This window comes from Vitis riparia, chromosome 5 (assembly GCF_004353265.1).
Source record: "Vitis riparia cultivar Riparia Gloire de Montpellier isolate 1030 chromosome 5, EGFV_Vit.rip_1.0, whole genome shotgun sequence".
In the NCBI taxonomy this organism is placed as follows: domain Eukaryota; kingdom Viridiplantae; phylum Streptophyta; class Magnoliopsida; order Vitales; family Vitaceae; genus Vitis; species Vitis riparia.
Window position 1 is genome coordinate 604,893 of NC_048435.1, and position 20,891 is coordinate 625,783.

At 33.0% G+C, this 20,891-nt stretch overlaps 1 protein-coding gene and 1 non-coding gene across 2 annotated transcripts; one reads left to right on the forward strand and one right to left on the reverse strand.

Moving 5' to 3' along the window:
* The first annotated feature begins 545 nt into the window (after window positions 1–545).
* On the forward strand, window positions 546–693 carry LOC117915494. Its single transcript, XR_004651404.1, has one exon. It is a non-coding gene; the product is annotated as a small nucleolar RNA snoR135 (small nucleolar RNA).
* Window positions 694–5,780: 5,087 nt separating this feature from the next.
* LOC117914791 (major allergen Pru av 1-like) lies at window positions 5,781–6,649 on the reverse strand. Its single transcript, XM_034830264.1, has 2 exons — window positions 6,433–6,649; window positions 5,781–6,317 (listed from the first exon to the last, which is right to left on the reverse strand). Exons 1-2 carry the CDS (start codon window positions 6,614–6,616, stop codon window positions 6,022–6,024), a joined length of 480 nt encoding a protein of 159 aa, XP_034686155.1. The 5' UTR covers window positions 6,617–6,649; the 3' UTR covers window positions 5,781–6,021.
* Window positions 6,650–20,891: the final 14,242 nt, after the last annotated feature.

Consider the following 20,891-nt stretch of genomic DNA (forward strand, 5'->3'; position numbering starts at 1 on the left):
ATTTTGTTAAAATATAGCCCTACAAAGCATGACATGATATAACATATTTTAGTTTCATTAATAAATTTATTTATGTAAGATTTTAGTTTCCTTTAATATCTTATTTACATTAATTGGTTATCTAAATATTCACACCCCTAGTGCTTGCATTTTATATGACTTAAGTGTATTAGGATTTGCATAAAATTATCTATGTGTCTTTATAAGATGAAACGCATCAAAAAGCAGCCTCAATTATACAAACACAACCAACTTCTGGTTGTTAAGCTAGGTCATTGCGTTAACGACGCAAATAAGGGGTTGTGTGAAGGGCATTTTGGTCAATCTCATTTGATGTTTGTAACTTGAAACCCTAGCAAAACCCTAATCCCGTGTCCAACAGTCTCATATGCGTGTGTATATATAAACACATACGCATAGAGAGTGCCACAACAAACCTACTAATCTCCTAAAGTGTTTTTGTTTCTCTCTCTCTGATCTAGTATTACAATTCTTCTGCCACAGAAATTAGGGCGAGGGTTTTTGTAGAACGTTAGGAAACGTTAGAAGTAGGGATTGTGTGTATCGGCGTTGTGCTACAATTGATGCGCGATCCAGCCAAAAGAGTTCCCTGCAATAATGATCGAGGGGAAGGTGGGCAGTTGGGTTTCATCTCTACCATTGAAATTCTCAACAATCATCTTCCCCACATCTCTTCCATTTTCCCCCTGTATTTATTTCATTTTCAATTGTCATTGCTTCATTTTCTTTACTTCATTCCCAAACCTACCTTCAAAACAACTTCGTTTTGATCTATTAATCCCAAACAACAATCATTATAATTTTTTTAATAAGTCTTTTTTTTATATCATTTATATGATAATTAAATATAAAAATATGAATATTAAAAAAAATCATATATATATATATATATATATATATATCATTATTTATTTTATACACTTAAATTAAATAAATTATAGTTTTAATATTAAATGTATCATCATTAATCTTATTTTAAAACATTTATTATCTCTTTAATTTTTTATATATATTTATCCTTTTAATTATATTTAATTATGAATATTTTTATTTTAAAATATTAAAAATATAAACTTATTCAAAAATTGATAAAATATAAAAAATTAATTAAATTCTAATATTTTATAAATTAAAATTAATTTGACAAGATAATTTTTTAATATAATTTTTAATATTTTTAATTATTTAAAAAATTAATGTCAATAACAAAAAATTGTCGTCATAAATTTGTACTAAAATTTATTTTCTATTTTTAAAAATAGAAAACATGAAATGTATCCAAATAGATCCTAAGTTATTACTTGTTGAATGTTTAATAAAAATGTGTTGAGAATGTCTGGATATCTCGACTCTCATCTTTGGACCGTTAGGGTGCATGTATACTATCTTATAGTTCTCTAGATCTATGCATGATAGTAGTAATAGTATTTAAAAATGTAGATCTAGAGATGAAAAAGCCATATTTGTGATCTTGATGTTCTTAGATCAAATCTAGTAGAAGGAGATGCGTCACAGATCTTAAAAACCAGCAGTGTTCTACTTGATAGCTCTCTTTCTTGGGTCCTAGTATGGGATGAGGTAATCCTTGTTAGAGAGGATGGGGACTAGGGTTCTTTTCCAAAATCTAAAAAACAAAAGAACTTCTTAAGCCCTAACCCCTAAAAAGTTCTATATAGGCTTTCTTATGAACATAAGTGACTTGAGTCCATCGTAGGTTTAAGTCATTTAATTTAGTCCACCTAAGTACTAATTAATTAATTATCCTTATTGAGTTTCAATTAATTAATTAGCCTAACCCAAAAAAACAATTCATAAGCTCTTGTGCAACCTTACATTTTTACAAAGACGCCCTTATGCACGCATATGAATAAGGAATATAAGAATTCCTTAATAAAGTGCCACCATAAAATATGAGCTTGAGTGGGGAACATAGGGACTTATAAAAAATAACTAACTCCCTCAAAATCCAATTCTGAAGTTGACTCAATATCCTACTATAGAGAGTCAATTATACTCCAATATCCTATGATATTAGAATGAGTATAAACTTGAGTTTGTGACTTACTGTCCACTACATGTAGACTGCCCATGAATTAGTATTCATAAATTAATGAGGTAGATGTTGTGAACCTCTCAAGATTACCTCTCCAATATTTTAGTCTTAGATCCTCCTATTATATGATCAATTGATATACTCTAACTCTATAAGAACATATGTCAAATTCCAGTTAAGAAATTACTATGACCATAAATTTTCTAATCACATGTTCTTAGGATCACCTAAGAAAACATGTTATCTCAAACCCATGAGATATCTCATAGGGCTTGTATTAAAATATTTTGTCACCTAACTTAATCAATAGTGATCTTATCCGCAAGGAATATATGACTACTTTATGGTCTCATTCATAGGTTAAAGTTACAAGACAACCTCAATTACTTCGTTCCCTATTCTTAGATCTTGTAAGATGCATGAAATCTATTTCTAGACTCTCTAAATCTAACATAACAGAAAAATATGACATTGAAAACCATAATAAAATGTAGGTTTAGAGATTTTGAGTGACATACCTATGACCTAGATGTTTCCAAATCGAATCCAATATGATGAAGTAAACTATAGGTGTCGTAGATCTCATATACCCAAAGATCTTCCACTTGATCTTTCCTTTCAATGATCTTTGGCAAAAGAGAAGGGTAACGTTCTCTAAAGGGATGCTAGGGTTTTCTTTTCTGAAGTCTAGAAGATAAGGATGTAAAAATGAAACCCTAAACCCCTAAAGAGTTTATATAAACTTCTTTATGGGTTTAAGTGACTTAAGCCTAACCCAGGCTTAGGTTACTTAATCTAGCCTATTTAGGTCTTAATTAGCTAATTAACCCTATTTAATTCCAATTAATTAATTAGACCAATCTAGAAAGATCATTCATAAGATCCAATGCAATTTTGCATTTAATTAATTAGCCGTATATCTTAATTAATTAATTAACTTAATCCACCAAAATGCCCTTAATTATGCACACTCTATGAATTACAAACCTATACTACCCTTAAACAAATGTGTCATCACAAATTAGAAGCTTGAAAGGAGATCATTGAGACTCATATGAAAATATCAGCTCCCTCAAAATCTAATTTTGAAGTTAACTCAACACTCCACTAAGGAGAGTTAACTACACTCTAATATCCTATGATATTATAATGAGATAAAACTCGGGTTTGTGAACCATTATCTACTGTATGTAGACTCTTCATGAACTAGTGTCTATAATCTAATAAGTTTTATGTTATTTTCCTCTTAAAATTACCTCTTCAATCCTTGAGTTACAAATCCTCCTATAATGTAATCAATTGACATACTCCAACTCACACAAAGCATGTATCAAATTCCACTTAGAGAATTACCACAACCATAATTTTATTAATCACATGTTCTTAGGATCACCTCAAAGGAACATATTGTCATAATCCCATGAGATATCATAGTGCTGCTCTTAATAATATTTGTTACCACCAACCTTTATCAACAACGACCCAATCTGTAGGGAATATATGAGTACCTTAAGGTCTCACCCATAAATCAAAGCCTCCTATTAACTTTAGCATAGTTCCAATGTCCTATCAAGGATAGAGTTCATGTAGTTTAGTAGTTTGGTGAATCATGACTACTCAATAGCTAACATGTCATGATTCACCAAAGGTCATGTCCAATGGGTAACCATACACACTAGTATATTCATCATGGAAAAACAATCTTAATGACCAAGACAAATCATCTCTCCAATTAGGAAATAATGTACTATAAATAACCTTTAATGGATTCTCAAAATCCATAAACCAACTATGAACAACTTATCATCTTATAAGAAACCCATGACTTGTATTTTTTATGAAACTCCTAATACACTCAAGTCATGTAAAATGCAAGTAGTAGGGGCGTGAATATTTAGATAACCAATTAATGTAAATAAGATAATAAAGGAAACTAAAATCTTACATAAATAAATTTATTAATGAAACTAAAATCTGTTATACCATATCATGCTTTATAGGGTTATATTTTAACAAAATCCACTAAAAACCTTAACATTATCTAAATATTCTCTCAAGTTTGAAAGCTCATGCAACATAGAAGTTTAGTGAATCATCATTACCCAAAAACTAATATCATGATTCATCGTAGGTCCTATTTGATGCGTAACTGTACATACTAGTACACTCACCATGGGAAAACTATCTCAATGATCAAGGCAAGTCATCCCTTAAATTAGAAGGTAGTGCACTATAGTCTCTAATGGATTACCTAAATCCATTAACTGAATGTGAACTACTTATTATCTTGTAAGGAACACATGACTTGAATCTTCTATATAACTCCTAATGCACCATAAGTCACATACAATGTAAGTGATAAAGATATGAATAGTTAGATAACAATTCATGTAAATAAAGATAGAAATGGGAATCATAAATAAATAAAGCTATTAATTAAAACTTATTCTATTACATCATGATGTTTTCAAGGGTTTTATCCTAACAAAATGCAAGCGGCAAATTCATGTAGCCATGTTGGGAAATTCCAATATGTTTTAGATAAAGAAATAATATTCAACACATACTTACAAGTTAGACATGATGTTTCACATGCAAGTAGTTGACCGATTGGTGAGAGCATAAGAGAACACATATCAAGGGGTTGGTCATCAATATTTACCCAAGTGAATTTAGACACTAGTTTGAGCACATGTCGACAATTTGATCTTGACCATATTCCATGTGCATAGGTTGTTACTACTTGTGGATATTATAACATTTCATGTCACATTCAATGTTCCCAATACTTTACTACTAACTCATTGTTGTCTTCATATTCATAGTCTATCTATTGAATTTCAAATGATATGGATTGGATAATACCTTAAACAAGGTGGCTGAAAAGAAGACCAAAGAAAAAAAAATATCCTTTTTTGTGGAGAAGATAAGAGTATACGTTGTTATAGTTGATGTGATCAAGATGATGATAATTAGAAAACATGCAAACCATCAATCCTTTTATATCCTTGAGATCATTATAGCTTTGGCACACTACGGACTAACAAGGCATGAAATTTGTAATAGAGATTTTTTTTATTTCATGTAAATGGAAATATAAATTTCTTTGTTGTGTATGGTGATAGGATAAGCACATAGATGGAAATTGTAATACCGATCCTTCTATTTGGATGCCCATGCAAATGAAAATAGCATGTGTCATCTCAACTATGGGCTTAACATTCCTTAAGTTTGTTCAGAGTGATTTGGATGGAAGTTAACTTCAAAACCTTTGGAATAAAAATAATAAGGAATAGGTTGAAAAGTACTTTTGTCGAGAATGAGTCATTTTTTAGGTTAAACTATGTCATTTTTGAGGTTAAACTATGTAGAGGGTTAGATTTGCAAAATTAGAATTATTCCATCCATCATTGACTTGTTGATTGGTGTTCTTTCTATTAAATTGAAGCATTGGGCATACCTCTTAACCCTATTGTGGGTCCTAAGGTAGAAGTCATTGTGTTATAAGAAATTAAATAATCATTCAATAGAAACCAATTTTTTTTAAAATAAATAAATAAAATTAAAAATGTTTTTCCAAATAAAGTATTTCCAGTTTACATAATCGATCATGCATATATCAAAATAAATAGCTCTCTGCAGTAATTCACTAACAACAATCTTATTGACTAATTTGGACTCGATGGAGTGCCAGAATATTGCTTGATTAGTAAAAAGATGATTTCCAATATATTTATTTATTAAGGCAATATAACAACGACTCTTCATTTAAATAAAACATTACAAGTACTCCTAAGGATCACACCTAGGAAACTCTTATTTCTAAGCCGAGGCTACTTTGACCATACGGCAAAAAACACAAAAGATCCAAACTTATTAAGACTGATGCTATGAATATGAAGGTGGACTCAAGAGACTAATTTCTCAATTACCACAGGCAATTTTACTTAATAGGCATCAGGGTGTGCCAAGATGTAGGCTTCAATAGCCTTGAACACTGCGAGAGACTGCTCTTTGCCGCCCTTAACGTGCTCTTCACTGATCTCTACACCGGCCTTGGTGTGGTACTTTTTGGTATTCTTGTAGATGCATCCTCCATCAGGAGAAGACACCACTTTGAGCTCATGAGAAATTGATTCAATGCCGCTCGTCAAAACATCTCCGTCAATCACAGTGTAGCTGAATGTGTAGTTCTCTTCGTCAATCGCATCAACCCTGTGTGTCATGCTTTTGAATTTTCTGCCTGGAAACAAGAAAAAGAAAAAATTAAAGAACCCCCGTTAGTCTATCTGTTAACATGTTCATGGCACCATGCAACAATGGTTATATGTGCTGCAATGATTATAATAGAAACTAACCTTCACCAAAGTGAATCTTCTTGATGGTTCCGGGACCTCCCTGTCCTTGTAGGATTTCCACACTCTTGATATCTTGAGGCCTTATCTTGGGAATGAGGTTGTCAGAATCGAGGATAGCGGCCTTGAACATCTTGGCTGGGGGAACCGAGGAAGTGACCTCACTCTCGTAAGTGAAAACACCCATGATCTTAGAATTTGAAATGAAAAGGATCAAAAGAGGAAGACAAGGAGGATTGGTTGGTTTGCAGAGAGTGGTTTGAGGTGAGGAGAGATGTGAGAACAAGAGGTGGAATTTATAGATTGAGGACCAAGGTTCCCTTGTGTGAAGTTGTGTCTCCAGTTTTCGAAGGTAGAGACGGTTGCATCCGAGGAAGGTTCTAAGTAATATACTATTTTTCAATAAAGGAGTTCTATTCATGATGTCACGTGGGAATCGCTGGTTCGTTTCAAGTGGTGGTCTAATTCGTTTTTTCTTTCTTTTTTATGTTTTTTTTTTTGGTTTTTCGTTTTCTCGGCGGGAGGAGGGAAAATAGAAAAGAAAAAAAAACAAATAAAACAAAATAAATGCGTGGATCTGATTATTAACCAGCGAGAAACTTATCCTTCTACTTTCAGTGCATTTAGAGGTAAACAACATGTAGAATAACCTATTCTTGATAAAAATTTCCTCCAGCCTATTTTGATTAAAATGAATGAAAGAATCCTAATCTTGCAAATTTAGCCCTCTACATATTTCAATCTCAAAAATGACCTATTCTTGATAAAAATTTCCTCCAGCCTATTTTCCCTCTTATTTATCCCATTTCTTCAAACTTTGAACTTCAATGTACCTTTATTCTTTTTACCTCCATTTATTTTTCTTTCAATTCTTATTTATTGAATGTTCTAAACTCTTGATGAGATGCAGTGAATATCTAAAAAGTCTCAACTTATTACCATTTTTTTTCATGTAGGTTGCGGCCATGGAAAGAGACTCAAAAGCAGTAAATAGACATAAAAAGTGTGGAGGAGTATTATCTATATGACAAGGTCTAATGATAGTAAGTAATTAAATTCGACCATGTAATTTATGGTACCTTTTGTTTTATTAGCAAATTTGCTTTTTATATAGATATAAATATATGTTAAATAGAGTTTTAAGATAACAAATAAAGTTGCGCTTCTTAGTTGTATACCAAACTTTACCGATGCAAGTAATTAAGTCTATATATATATATGTAGTCATCCTATATTAATTCTATATTATTATTATTATAATTTTTTTTTTGTTAAAAATGGTTGTGAGTCATGATATTAAAAATTATTTAATAATTTAAACATTTTTTGTAAGGGTAGTATTTGTGATAGTAAAGATGATTAACAATTTATTTATTTTTTATTTACTATGGTTAACTTCAAAACCTTTGGAATAAAAATAATAAGGAATAGGTTGAAAGGTATGTGAAGGGCTAGATTTGCAAAATTGGAATTATTGCATCCATCATTGACTTGTTGGTAAGTGTTCTTTTCTATTAAATTCAAGGATGGGATATTTATTAAAGACTTATCCATGGGTCTTTATAAGATATATCATTCCTAAAAATCAGCAATAGGACGAAACCCACCAAAAAAGTAGCCTCAATTATACAAACACAACCAACTTGCCTGAAACTTCTGCATCCAATTTGGAAAGTTCAAAGTACTCCACCAATTTTGATTATCAAATTGGTGTCCACTTCCTGAAAATCAGTTCCAATTTGAGGATAAAAATACATTAACTTGCTTGAAAATTTTGCATCAAAAATCTCAAAATCAGAAAATCTTTGATTATTCTACATCAAAAAATGGAAGCTGGTCAAGATATTTTTTTTTAAATTTGTTGACCTTTCTTTTACAGATAACACTGATGACACACAAAAAATGTCAAGGTGCACAACTTTCTTTTATTTTTAAGAATCATCACTCAAGGATATGCATTGAAAAGTATAACATAATGGCTAAATTAAGAAAATTGTATTGTAGACCTTAAAATTTGTCCTAATTTTATTTTTACATTAATTTTAAGCCTAATTTTAAATCCCGATTACATGTGTTATTTTAAGCTTATTCACCCTTTAATTTTTAGTTTTTATTATTTTGTAAATTTTTTTATTTTTATTTTTATTTATTAATTTTATTTATTTATTATTATTATTATTATATTATATTATATTATATTATATTTTTTTTTCTCTCTCCTCTCTCCTCCTTTTTCTCCTCCACCTACCTCACCCACCCATTTTTTCTCTCTCCTCCCATGCTCCTCACCACCGGCCATCATTTCACATTTCCTTTTTATTTTATATATTTTTATTTTTATTTTATTTTGGATTTTTCATTTTGGCCTTTTTTTTTTTTTTTTCCTTCGCACTCTTCTCTCTCTTCCCCAAAACTCCCTTTGGTCCACCCCCATTTTCCTTTCCCCCCAATTCCCAAGACTTTTGCCCCCCATTTTTTCTCTCCTCTCCGGCCCCCCAATTTTCTCTTTTTTCCCCCTCTCTACAACTCCACTCCCAACAAGTGCCCCCGATTCACTTCTTTTTATTTTCATCCCCCAATTTTCTCCATTTTTTCTCCACAAACGCCGGCGCCCATTTTTATTTTTATTTTTCCCTTTTCCTTTTTTTTTCTCCATTTTTCCTCCCCAACTTCCCACACACTGCCACTCAACTCCCGACGCCATTCCTAGTGCCCTTCATCCCTCATTTTCTTTTTTTTTTTTCTTTTAATTTTATTATTATTATTATTATTATTATTATTATTATTATTATTTGTTTTTCAAAAAGCCATCAATCTCACTATTGCTAGTAGGGTCGTCGGCCAATTGCGGTCGGCGAGCCTTGCCGGCCGGTGACCCCTCTATTTTTCTCTCATTCTCTCACTTCCCCGTATCACTCATTTTCCATTAATTATTATTATTATTATTATTATTATTATTATTATTATTATTATTATCATTATTATTATTATCATTGTTATTGTTATTATTATTATTATTGTTATTATTATTGTTGTTATTTTATTTTATTTTAATAGTAATTGTTGTTTGTGAAATTTGGATTGTTGAATTAATATGAAATTTGGGGTTAATTTGTTGTTGGTAGATGATTCGCGCAAGATGATCCAGTCGGGTCATTTAATAAAAAACATTTATAAAACCTATGACCTCATACTAGTGTAGCAAAGCTACTATAGTATAGTGGCTCTAGGGTCGAACTCTGGGATGGGTTTTCATTCTACCAGTGATATACTTGAGATTAGAAATTGAATTTAATGATTTCCTTTATCAAAAACTTAAAGTTTAAAAGAAAATAAAATTTGTTTTGAAAGTGTTTGAAACTAAATTAACATAAACTAATTAAAAATGGAAGAAAGAAAGTTTCTTGGAGCTAAGGATTGCTAGGATCAAGTTTAGAATGCAAAGTGGAAAATTCCGGATTTTTCTCCTCGCATTGGGGATTTAACCTATAGTTATTTCCCGAACCGGTATAGGTTTAACAATGAAGATTTAATCCATAAAAATCAATAGAAATGGTAGTCAAGGTCCATTAATGGCTTTAGACACTATATAGGTCTTCACCTTGAACCACTTTCCAATGGCTCGTACATGATAACTAATGGACTAATATGGATCTAGCAATAAGCATCCATAAAGACCTGAAGCTTACCATGTATTGGCCATTCAAAGTGATTCTAAGGGATTTAAAGCTAAACTTTGGATTTAAAAGCCATTTATGAACTTCAACTACCTAAATTTAATGCACGAGCATTTTCCACCTTTGCATCTGGACTTTTCACCTAGCTTCCTTCACTCCAAGAAACCAAGAGTTTAGCCTCTCATCCTCTGAGAAAACATCCTCAGAGGTTGTTTGGCTTCCAAGAAAAAGAAAATAGTAAAGAGAAAATAGAAAACGAGAGAGCTCTGTATATTGCTAAGTGTTAAGCATAACACGCGTGTTCCATGTCTTCAAGAGGTGATTTCCACCCCTTATATAGTTTTTACAAAAGCAAAGCTTTTCATTGGCTTGTTACAAGGAGAAGAAAGGAAATTACATCAAAAAATACTTAAGAAAATATCTAAAGTGGAGTCGGCAAAAACAGAGGAGATTTCGCACCACGCATGGGGTGTGCGAAATTTTTGCACACCTGAAGGGGGTGTGCGAAACTAGCACACCATTCGCACACCTTTCGCACGGCTGAGGGGGTGTGCGAAAATTTCGCACACCTGGAGCAGTTGTCTTCCGAAGGCCATAACTTCCTCGTTTCAGCTCCAAATCATACACGGTTTGAAGCGTTGGATTCTTGACTTCTTGAACTTTGAAACGGTATATAGAATGTAGAAAATGGACTTCGGGAAGTGCTCCAAAAATTCCAAAGAAGACTGCAGCTGCTGTCCTCTGATTTCCTCCTTGCTTCTCTTTGCTTTTCTTTGCTTTTCTTCTTTGATTGGCTTGTCTTAATGATCCAAAAAGATGTCAAAACACTAAAAATAGCCAAAAATATGATTAGAAGTCATTGCTAGGTCCTTAACATGCCAATTGGAATAAAGGTGAAGAATTACTACACAAAAGTGCTTAAAACATAATGACTTAAAGGTGTAAAATAGCACTTTTTGGGTAGTAATCAGTAGATTAATACGTAATTTAATTTAATTTATTGTTAGTGAATTAATTTGAAATTTGTTAATTTGGGTTTGTGGGTATATTGTATTTGGTGATTAATTTGGGGAAATTTGGATTATATCAATTGCATATTGTTTATTTGGACTTGGGCCTATTGTTAAGTTGTTATTTGTTTGGGCCTATTGGATTGGGTTTGAAATATTATTTTTCTTGACCATGTATTTTTTATGTAGACATGTTAATTGATGTGAATTTTGGGGCCCATAATGTGGGTGAGATTTGTTGGATTATTTGAATATTTGATATGGGCTTGGCCAATTTGAATTGTTTAATTTGGACATGGGACAATTGTGGTGTATATTAAAGTAGGCTTAGATTATGGAATATTAAATTTGGGTCTAGCATAATTTATTTTAATTTATCCAATTTTAGGTTTGGTTGATTGTGTTTGTATCTTTGGTTATTAATTTGGATGTTCTGGGTTAAGACCTATAGTAATTTGGGCTCATTTTAATTGACGAAATTTATGAGACTAATTTGAAATTGGAATTTGGGTATGAATATTTGTTTGAGATTTTATACATCTCTGGATATTTACATTTGTGTTGTTCTTGTTTTTGCATGTACCCACTCTGCAATCTTGTTGGCTGAGTACGAATTGATGACACGTGGAGTTTGTTGTAAGTTTATTTTGGTACATATTTTATTTCCCACTTTTTATTTGGTTTTATTTTTATTAGTTTATGTAAATATTCGTTCGTATGTATTTATTGAGTGTGTACAAAATTGAACATCAAACAAACTAGAAATTTTGTTTAAATGAGAGGAAGAAGTCAGTAAATGTGTTTCAATAAAACAACAATTTAAAAATATTATTTTTAATAAAAGAAAGTTTTTTTTATTTATAAAAATTCAAAAAAATGCATTTAGAAAAATAAAAAAGAAATGTTTTTAATGGAATTTGAAAATTTGTTTTTAAATAATATTTGTCCAAAAATTTCTTTGTTTAACAAAAATTGTCCAAATATTGTTTTGTAAATAAAGTTGTCCCAAAAAATAATTTTTAATAAAATAGTCCAAATTTTTTTAAAAAAAAAATAAATTCTTTTTACTTAATTAAAATTGGATTAAAAATCATTTTTAGAAATAGATGATTTTTATTTATTTATTTATTTTTATTTTTATTTTTTCCTTTTAATTAAAAATTCTTTTGTAAATAAAGTTATGTCTTTTTAAATAATTTATATAAATCACTTTTCTTAAATGAAATCAAATTGAAATATTTTTGTAAATAAAATTGTAAAAATTCATTCTTTTTTTATTTTTTAAACAAATAAAAATAATTTTTGTGCCCAAATTGAAATTTTGTAATAAATTCTTTTGATACAATAAGTGTAAATAACATTTTTTTTCGAAAATTAAATATAAATGAAATTGAATCAAATCACTTAAAAAAAATATCTTGTAAATAAATAAATTGAAATCACTCATTCAAAATCATTTTTAATAAAATCCTTTGAAATTTATTGAAAACTATTTTTTTTACTATTTATTTATTTAGTTCAATAAATCATTTTGCATAATTCTTTTGTCATTTATTTTGTGTATTCTTATAATTAGATTTCGTCATTATTTTTGTGTATATTAATATTCACCGTGACTTCTACATTGATTATTTTTCTTGGTATCCATAATTAATTAATTAATTACCACAATTCCCTTAATTCATTTAGTAGAGGTTGTACGTATGCGGGCTTAGAGGGGTACTACGGCTCACCACCGTACCTTCCCAATAAGTAACCTGACCCCCGGACCCAGACTTGGTTTTTTACAGACCTGTTTTTTCCTTCAGAAGTCACACTTAGGGCTTTATTTCTTATTTAGTTTTTCCCTTAAAAAAAATAAAACAAAAATAAGTGGCGACTCCAAGTCTTTTTCTAAAAATCAAAATTTCATCAAATAAAATAAAAAGCGAGTTTCGCCATCGAGTGGGAATGCATCGAGCAAAATACGGGGTCCACAAAATGGCGACTCCACTGGGGACCTTTAGTGTGTAAGAGTATGCGCAAAAAAAAAAAAAAAAAAAAAAAAAAAAAAAAAAAAAAAAAAAAAAACAAAAAACAAAAAAAAAAAAAAAAAAAATAGCGCATTGTTCATATTCTTATTCTCCATTAGGCATGTGTATGGACGTGCTAGTTTGCTTCATTAAGATAATGTGTTAGAGAGAATTCCTATGAGAGCTTCTTTTGGAGATTCTATTTTGGTATATTTTGGGTGAGAGTATGAGTTGCCCATTCAATTTTTGTGAGAAAGGCGAGCGACTTTTCTTTAGTACCTCTAGATTTTTACTTTATCCATCATTCTATCTATTTCGGATGTGACTACTTTCCATGCTTTGATGTGGGTTGACCATCACTCACTTTTCTATCTCTTTGCCTTCTTTTATCTTTGTTCTATTCCTCCATTTCACTCTACCTCATCTATTTATTTATTTTCTCATCTTGCTCGATGTTTGATTTGGGTTCAGTGTCCACACTTTATTCTTGCTTCTTTGATGTGTCCATTCTTTTATCATCACTTTTCGTGTGGGGACCCCTAGGTCCGGGACTCATGACGTTTTCTATGCATTGCATTTCATGCATGAGGGATATAGGGATTATGTCATTGGGATCTTTGAGCCTAGTTTCCTTTCGTTTCGTTCACCCTATTACCTTGGCTTACGTTACATCCCATGTCTTAAGACCACCCTGAGGCCATGACTTCACACGTTGTACTTGACGGCTCACACATGGGCAATACTTGAGATTGGTCGGAGATTATTTCTAGAGTATGATGGATGAGGAGCTATGATATGATTTACACTAGGGCATACCCCTCTTATCAGTCATGGATTTTCAGGCGTGACGTTATCTATACTGGGGCATACCTTGTACATTGATGACGGTTTCTTAGTGGGATGACGTTTTGCACTGAGGCATAGTCAATTCGCCTCTTCACTTGTTTTATGATGGATCAGGAGTTGTGGGATGACCCTACACTGGGGCATAGCCATTTCAGAGAGCACTTTTATTGGAGATATAGTCACTCCACTCGATATTTTGCATTGAGACATACTCTACTCATTGATGGTTGATTTTTGAGATGACAATTTATTTTGAGGCATAGCCTTCTCATTGGTGATGGACTTTGATTTATCTTGGAGCATAGACACTTCAGATGGTTTATATTGGGGCATAGCCACTTCATTCACATTCATAGAGCCCAAGGGTTCTGATTCATATGGATTATGTTGAGATACTTCCATTTTTGGCATCAGAAGTAGAGATTGATCGATTTGTTGACCCGTACTAGGCATGGTCTTTCTCAGCAGTTATTGACTCAGATACGCTACTTTACACTGGGGCATAGCCGGGATGGAGAGTATTTTTCATTGCAGCATAGCCACCCTATTGGATCCTTTACACTGGGGCATGTCCATCTTTTGGAGAGAGATCAGATTGGTTCTTTACACTGGAGCATATACCAGATGATATGGAGATCATTGGATTGTTTCATGTTATCCTCATTGCATACTAGGGCATAGCCACCTAGTCGGATGTTTTGACATCGAGACTTGACTTTCTATTTGTGATTATTGCTTTCGATGGATTATGGAGCTATTGACACCTTGGGTTCAGTCTTCTCGGCATACTTGGATGATCTCGGATATCTGCCTACCTTTCATTTCATACTCAGACATTTCACCCTTGATACTTTCATACTTTCTATCTTACCAAAGCCTGATCATCACCTTCTTTTATCCCACACATCTCACCGTGACACATGACCTTACACTCCTTTCTCAATTAGGAGGGATGTAGATCAGTCCTCGATCACTTTGGTTGTGCTTTCATACATCTTTTGGACTTTAGGTTCAACATCTTCCATGATGGCAGGGCCTGACAGATTGTTGATTTACTAGTGACGATGTTTTCACGTTGACAGTTTGCATGTTGAGTGTTGATTTGTTTGCTCTTTGCATTTTGAGGACTGATCATTATTGTTGTTATTCATCAGTTAGTTTTGTTTTGTCAGCATGGTGTCGCGACACATGGTCCTGTTTGGCATTACCTATCTGAGGTTGGACATTTTCATTACATGATGGATAAGCATATTTTAGAACATAGTGGTTTGGAGACATTTTGCATCTCTGTTAGTTCGTCATTGCATACTGGGGCATATCATCATTCCCCGAGAGCACTAGACCTTCCACAGGTTTCATTCACTTTTTTGATCTAGTTGTTGACCCCCGTGAGTTGCATACTGGGTCATACCCTCCTTCCCTGGGATCATCGAACGTTTCAAAGGCTTTGTTGTCTTTCAACCTAGTTGTTGATCCTCATGAGCTGTCATACTGGGGCATATCTCCTCCGATTGAGTCTGTTTGCATCGTTATCTTAGTTATCCTTTGGCTTTGGGCCACTTGATAAGATCCTTGTCATGTTAGTTTTGAGTTTGAGTCGGGACCGCACCTATATCGATCGGTCATTCTTTCGTCTTGTCTGTTTGCGTTTTAGGGCCTCACCTATATCGATCGACCATTTTCCTATAAGTTTGTGTTCAGTTTGAGTTGGGACCGCACTTATATCGATTGGTCATTCTTTCGTCTTATCAGTTTACGTATTAGGGTCGCACCTATATCGATTGGTCGTGTTCCTATCAGTTTGTGTTCAGTTTGAGTCGGGGCCGCACCTATATTGATCGGTCATTGCAATCGCGTCCCGTCATTTGTATGTTTCAGGTGATTTCGGTCATGGCAACCACGTCTCATCCTTTGTATGTTTCAGGTGATTTCGATCATTGTGACCACGTTCCATATATTTTAGGTGATTTCGGTCATTACGACCGCGTCCCGTCCTTTTTATGTTTCAAGTGATTTTGGTCATTATGACTACGTCCCATATATTTCAGGTGATTTCGATCATGGCGACCGCGTCCCCTTCCTTTTTATTTTTCACGTGATTTCGGTCATGGCAACCGCATCCCATCCTTTGTATGTTTCAGGTGATTTCGGTCATTGCGACTGCGTCCCATCCTTTTTATGTTTCAGGTGATTTCGGTCATAGCGACCGCATCTCGTCCTTTTTATGTTTCAAGTGATTTCGGTCATGGCGACTGCATCCTGTCATTTTTATGTTTCCAGTGATTTCGGTCATGGCGACCGCATCCCATCCTTTGTATGTTTTAGGTGATTTCAGTCATTACGACTGCATCCCATATGTTTCAGGTGATTTCGATCATGGCAATCGCGTCCCTTTTTATTATTCAAGTGATTTCGATCATGGCGATTGCGTCCTGTTCTTTTTATATTTCACGTGATTTCGGTCATTGCGATCGCATCCCGTATGTTTTAGGTGATTTTGGTCATTACGACTGCGTCCCATCATTTTTATGTTTCAAGTGATTTTGGTCATTGTGACCGCGTTCTATATATTTCAAGTGATTTCGGTTCATGGCAACTGTGTCCCCTCCTTTTTATGTTTAAGGTGATTTCGGTCATGGCGACCGCGTCCCATTCTTTGTATGTTTCAGGTGATTTCAGTCATTGTGACCGCGTCCCATCCTTTTTATGTTTCAGGTGATTTCGATCATTGTGACCGCGTCCCATATATTTCCGATGATTTTGATCATGGCGACCGCGTCCCATCCTTTGTATGTTTCAGGTGATTTCGGTCATTAAGACCGCATCCCATATGTTTCAGGTGATTTCGATCACGGCGATCCTGTCCCGTTCTTTTTATATTTCACGTGATTTCGATCATTACGATCGCATCCTGTATGTTTTAGATGATTTCGGTCATTGCGACCGTGTCCCATATGTTTAAGGTGATTTCAGTCATTGCGATCACGTCCCATATGTTTCAGGTGATTTCGGTCATTGCGACCGCGTCCTGTCTTTTTATGTTTCAAGTGATTTTGGTCATTGTGATCGTGTCTCGTTCTTTCCTTTGGTTTAGTGATTCTGATCATTACGACCATGTCCCGTTCCTTCCTTTAGATTTAGGTGACACTAGTCTTTGCACACCTCGTCCTCACAGCTTCATATTCCATCCTATTTTTGTATAGTAGATGAGTGATTTCTTCCTTTGTACACATTTATTCCTGTGTTCCTCGATGGTTCACTTGCTACTTGACTTCGATATCGATTTTCGAGTCACTTTTAGAGACATTTCTGAGGAAGTCCGGATCCATAGTGTATCTTTAAGGGCACCTTAGGAGTTTTTGTTCTTACCATTTTTTGTTGGGTTTTAGAGTCCATCTGTTCTTATTTTGGTTTAAGAGAGTCTGTGTCATATTGGGACAAATTTGGTGGTCTTTCTTGTTCTTTGGCAGAGTTCACTTCATTTCGCTTGTGTATACACTCATTTTACTCGTGGACTCTACCAAAGAGGGGCATATTTGTAGACCCCAAAATTTGTCCCACTTTTATTTTTACATTAATTTTGAGCCCAATTTTGTCCTTGGTTTTTAAATCCCAATTACATATGATATTTTTGGCCTACTCACTATCTAATTATTAGTTGTTATTATTATTATTATTATTATTATTATTGTTATTGTTATTTTTTTTCTTTTTTTCTTTTTTTTCTTTTTATTTCCTTCATTTCTCTCTTCTCCCTCCTCTCTCTTCCCTACCTACTCTCACCTACCCCTCATTCCTCCCACGTCATGGAGACATGCCCCCCTCACCTTTCTTCCATTATTTTCTTTTTTTTTTTTTTATTGGTTTTCTCTTCTTCCTACAAATTTTTGACTTTTCCTATTTTGAGGGGCCCCTCCATTTTTTCTTTCTAGAAAGGCTGGCAGTTGGATAAGAAAAGAAAAGGAAAACAAAAACGTGAGAGAAAAAGGGGGGAAATTCGGTGCATTTTGGGGAGAGAAGAGAACAGAGAGGGAGCTTTTCGGGGGGAGGGGAGGATTTTAGGAGGGTGAGAGAGAAAAAGAATGGGGGGAATGATGTTTTTTAGCTGAAAAACTGAAGCTTGGAAGAGAGAGGCTGACGCAAGTGCCGCTATCCTCTTGGCCATCCTCGTTAACCCTCTCGATGTCGCTGAGGTGTGTGTTTTATGTTGTTTTGGTTTCTAAATTTTGAAAAGCTTGACTCCACGAAGAATTTCTTGTTATTCAATTCTCTTATTGATTTGTTTGAGATGTCCATTTGGCTAATCAACAATTTATTCTTCAATTTTTCTCTTTGAGTTTTATGTGGTTTTGAAGATTCCAGTTTTTGGCTCTACTCATAATTATTGTGTTTGCATCGATTTTTTATTTTTTATTTTATTTTTAGGTATAATCTTGTTTTTGGGTTTCCATTGATTTTTCTAGGATCCCAATTGTCTAAACGGTTTACATATGCTTATTCTTCTTATTGTATACTTGCTTTGTCTTTATTTGATTTTTCAGTCCAGCTTGTTGGGTTGTTTAAAAATATGGAGTTCTTGAGTTTGCCCTGTTAGCCTATTATTGATATGAAAGGGAAGTTTTAATGAGGAGTTGTACTGGGCATTTGTTTTGTGAAAATATCCCATGCATATTTGATTTCTATGGGTGGTGGAATGAAGTAGTCATGAAAGTTCTTACAGGAGGTATATTGTTTTCAAAATATACAAACATGGAAAAATATTTCATTTACTTGGACTTAAGGCCCCACGTGGAATGGGTTGATGGAAAATGGGTTTGTTGCTACTATATTTGAGATAATAAATAAAGTTGAGAACAAAGATGAACACGTGGAGACCCGGCCATGTGTCATCTTCCTAATCCATTTTTTTATGATAAAAAAAAATTGATCTTTTAAAAAGAAAAAAAATTTTTTTTTTTTAAAACTTCATTTCAAATTTAATTTTCAATACTCCAATTCTTAAATAATTTTCAAATTTCCAATTCTCAAATAATTTTCAAAACTCCAATTCTCAAATAATTTTCAAAACTCCAATTTCTTTCAAATTTAATTTCCAAAATTCTAATTTCTTTCAAATTTAATTTCCAAGATTCAAATTCTTAAATTTAATTTCCAAAATTCCATTTCTTTCAAATTTAATTTCCAAAATTCTGATTTCTTTCAAATTTAATTTCCAAAATTCCAAATCTTAAATTTAATTTCCAAAATCTCATTTCCTAAATTTAATTTTTTTTAAAAAAAAAAACTCTAATTTCTTTTAAATTTAATTTCTAAAATTCAAATTCTTGAATTTAATTTCCAAAATTCCATTTCCTAAATTTAATTTTCAAAATTCCAATATTTTAAATTTAATATCCAAAATTCCAATTCTTAAATTTAATTTTCAAAACTCCAATTTTCAAATAATTTTTTAAGCTCAAATTTTCAAATAAATTCCAAAAATCCAGTTTTCTCTCGAACAATTTTAATTACATTCCGATTTTCAAATAATTTTCTGTTTCTTTTTTGTTTTTTTGTAAGTAAGAATATATTTTTCATAATTCCAAAATAATGGAATTCGTGATATTAATTCATGCAAAATAAATTGGGCTTTGGTGGGGGCCCTACATATGAGATTTCTTTTCTGATTGTTAATTGATATGTCTAATGAATATTGTTTGATTTTTGTTTTGATCTTTAACATGCATGCAATATATTTTGTATTTGTTATTGCATACTAACTATGTTTCATGATAGTTTTTTATTACCTGCTGCCAAGGTATGCCATCGCTCTCACTTTGTCCATTTATTCATTATCATGACTTGCTTCTAGTTTGTGGTCACTTTGGTATCCATTGATTTCCTTACCAATCGTCATGTTTGCTTCATCTTATTAGTATAGACTTGTTTTTAGGGACTTAAAGGGGTGCTACGGTCTTTACTGTACCTTCCCGATAAGTAACCTGACTCCCGAACCCCGACTCGGTTTTTCATAGACCTGCTTTTCCAAATAAGGAGTCACACTTAAGGTTTTTCTTTCTTATTTTGTTTTCCCTTTAAAAAAATAAAACAAAAATAAGTGGCGACTTCAAGTCATTTTCTTAATAAATAAAATCATTTTATCATTTTTCAAATAAGAAAATGAACAATGCGCTATCTTTTTTTTTTTTTTGTTTTGTAAATACTCTTACCAAAATGGCGACTCCGTTAGGGATTTTTAGAGGGTCAAACTTGAACTTGAGTTAAGGGGAATGTGGCATTTGATTGGTCGATCAATGGATACCCCTCTCTGTGTGTCTTGGTATGATTGGTTGTTGATTACACGTTGAGAGCTTTGATATATTTATCTGTGACACATGTTTGGCTATTATGTTCATTTGTGATGTTGACTTGTTGATTAGATCGATTGATTCTCTTACCTTAGCATAGTGACTCTTCTTGTCGTATGCTTATCTTGTTTTCCTAGACATGTATATTCTCATTTTTTGTATATCTCATTCATCTTGACATGATTGATGCTATTTGCTGTATATTATCTTGTTTATCTCAACATATTGTTTATTCTTGTTATATTCCTATCTTGCTTATCATATTTTTGCCTAGCTTGTGTGTAGATATGAGTGATATACCTATTCTTTGCATGATTGCTTGGTGCATGACTGCTCTTCCTCTGTGTGATACATGTATTGTTTGTCTGTGTGGGATACACATCTATCCCTTTACCTCCAACTCCCTAGTCTCAATCGACCCTGTCTTCCTTGATCTCGTATTTGATATGAGACTTTTTGCTTTGTTTGCTCTTTGACCGAGCTAGTGATTAGGAGTAGGGTTTAGTGACGAGATATATCGATGTTTGGGAGCATTCTGGAGGAGGCCGACACATTGATGCTGATGGGAGT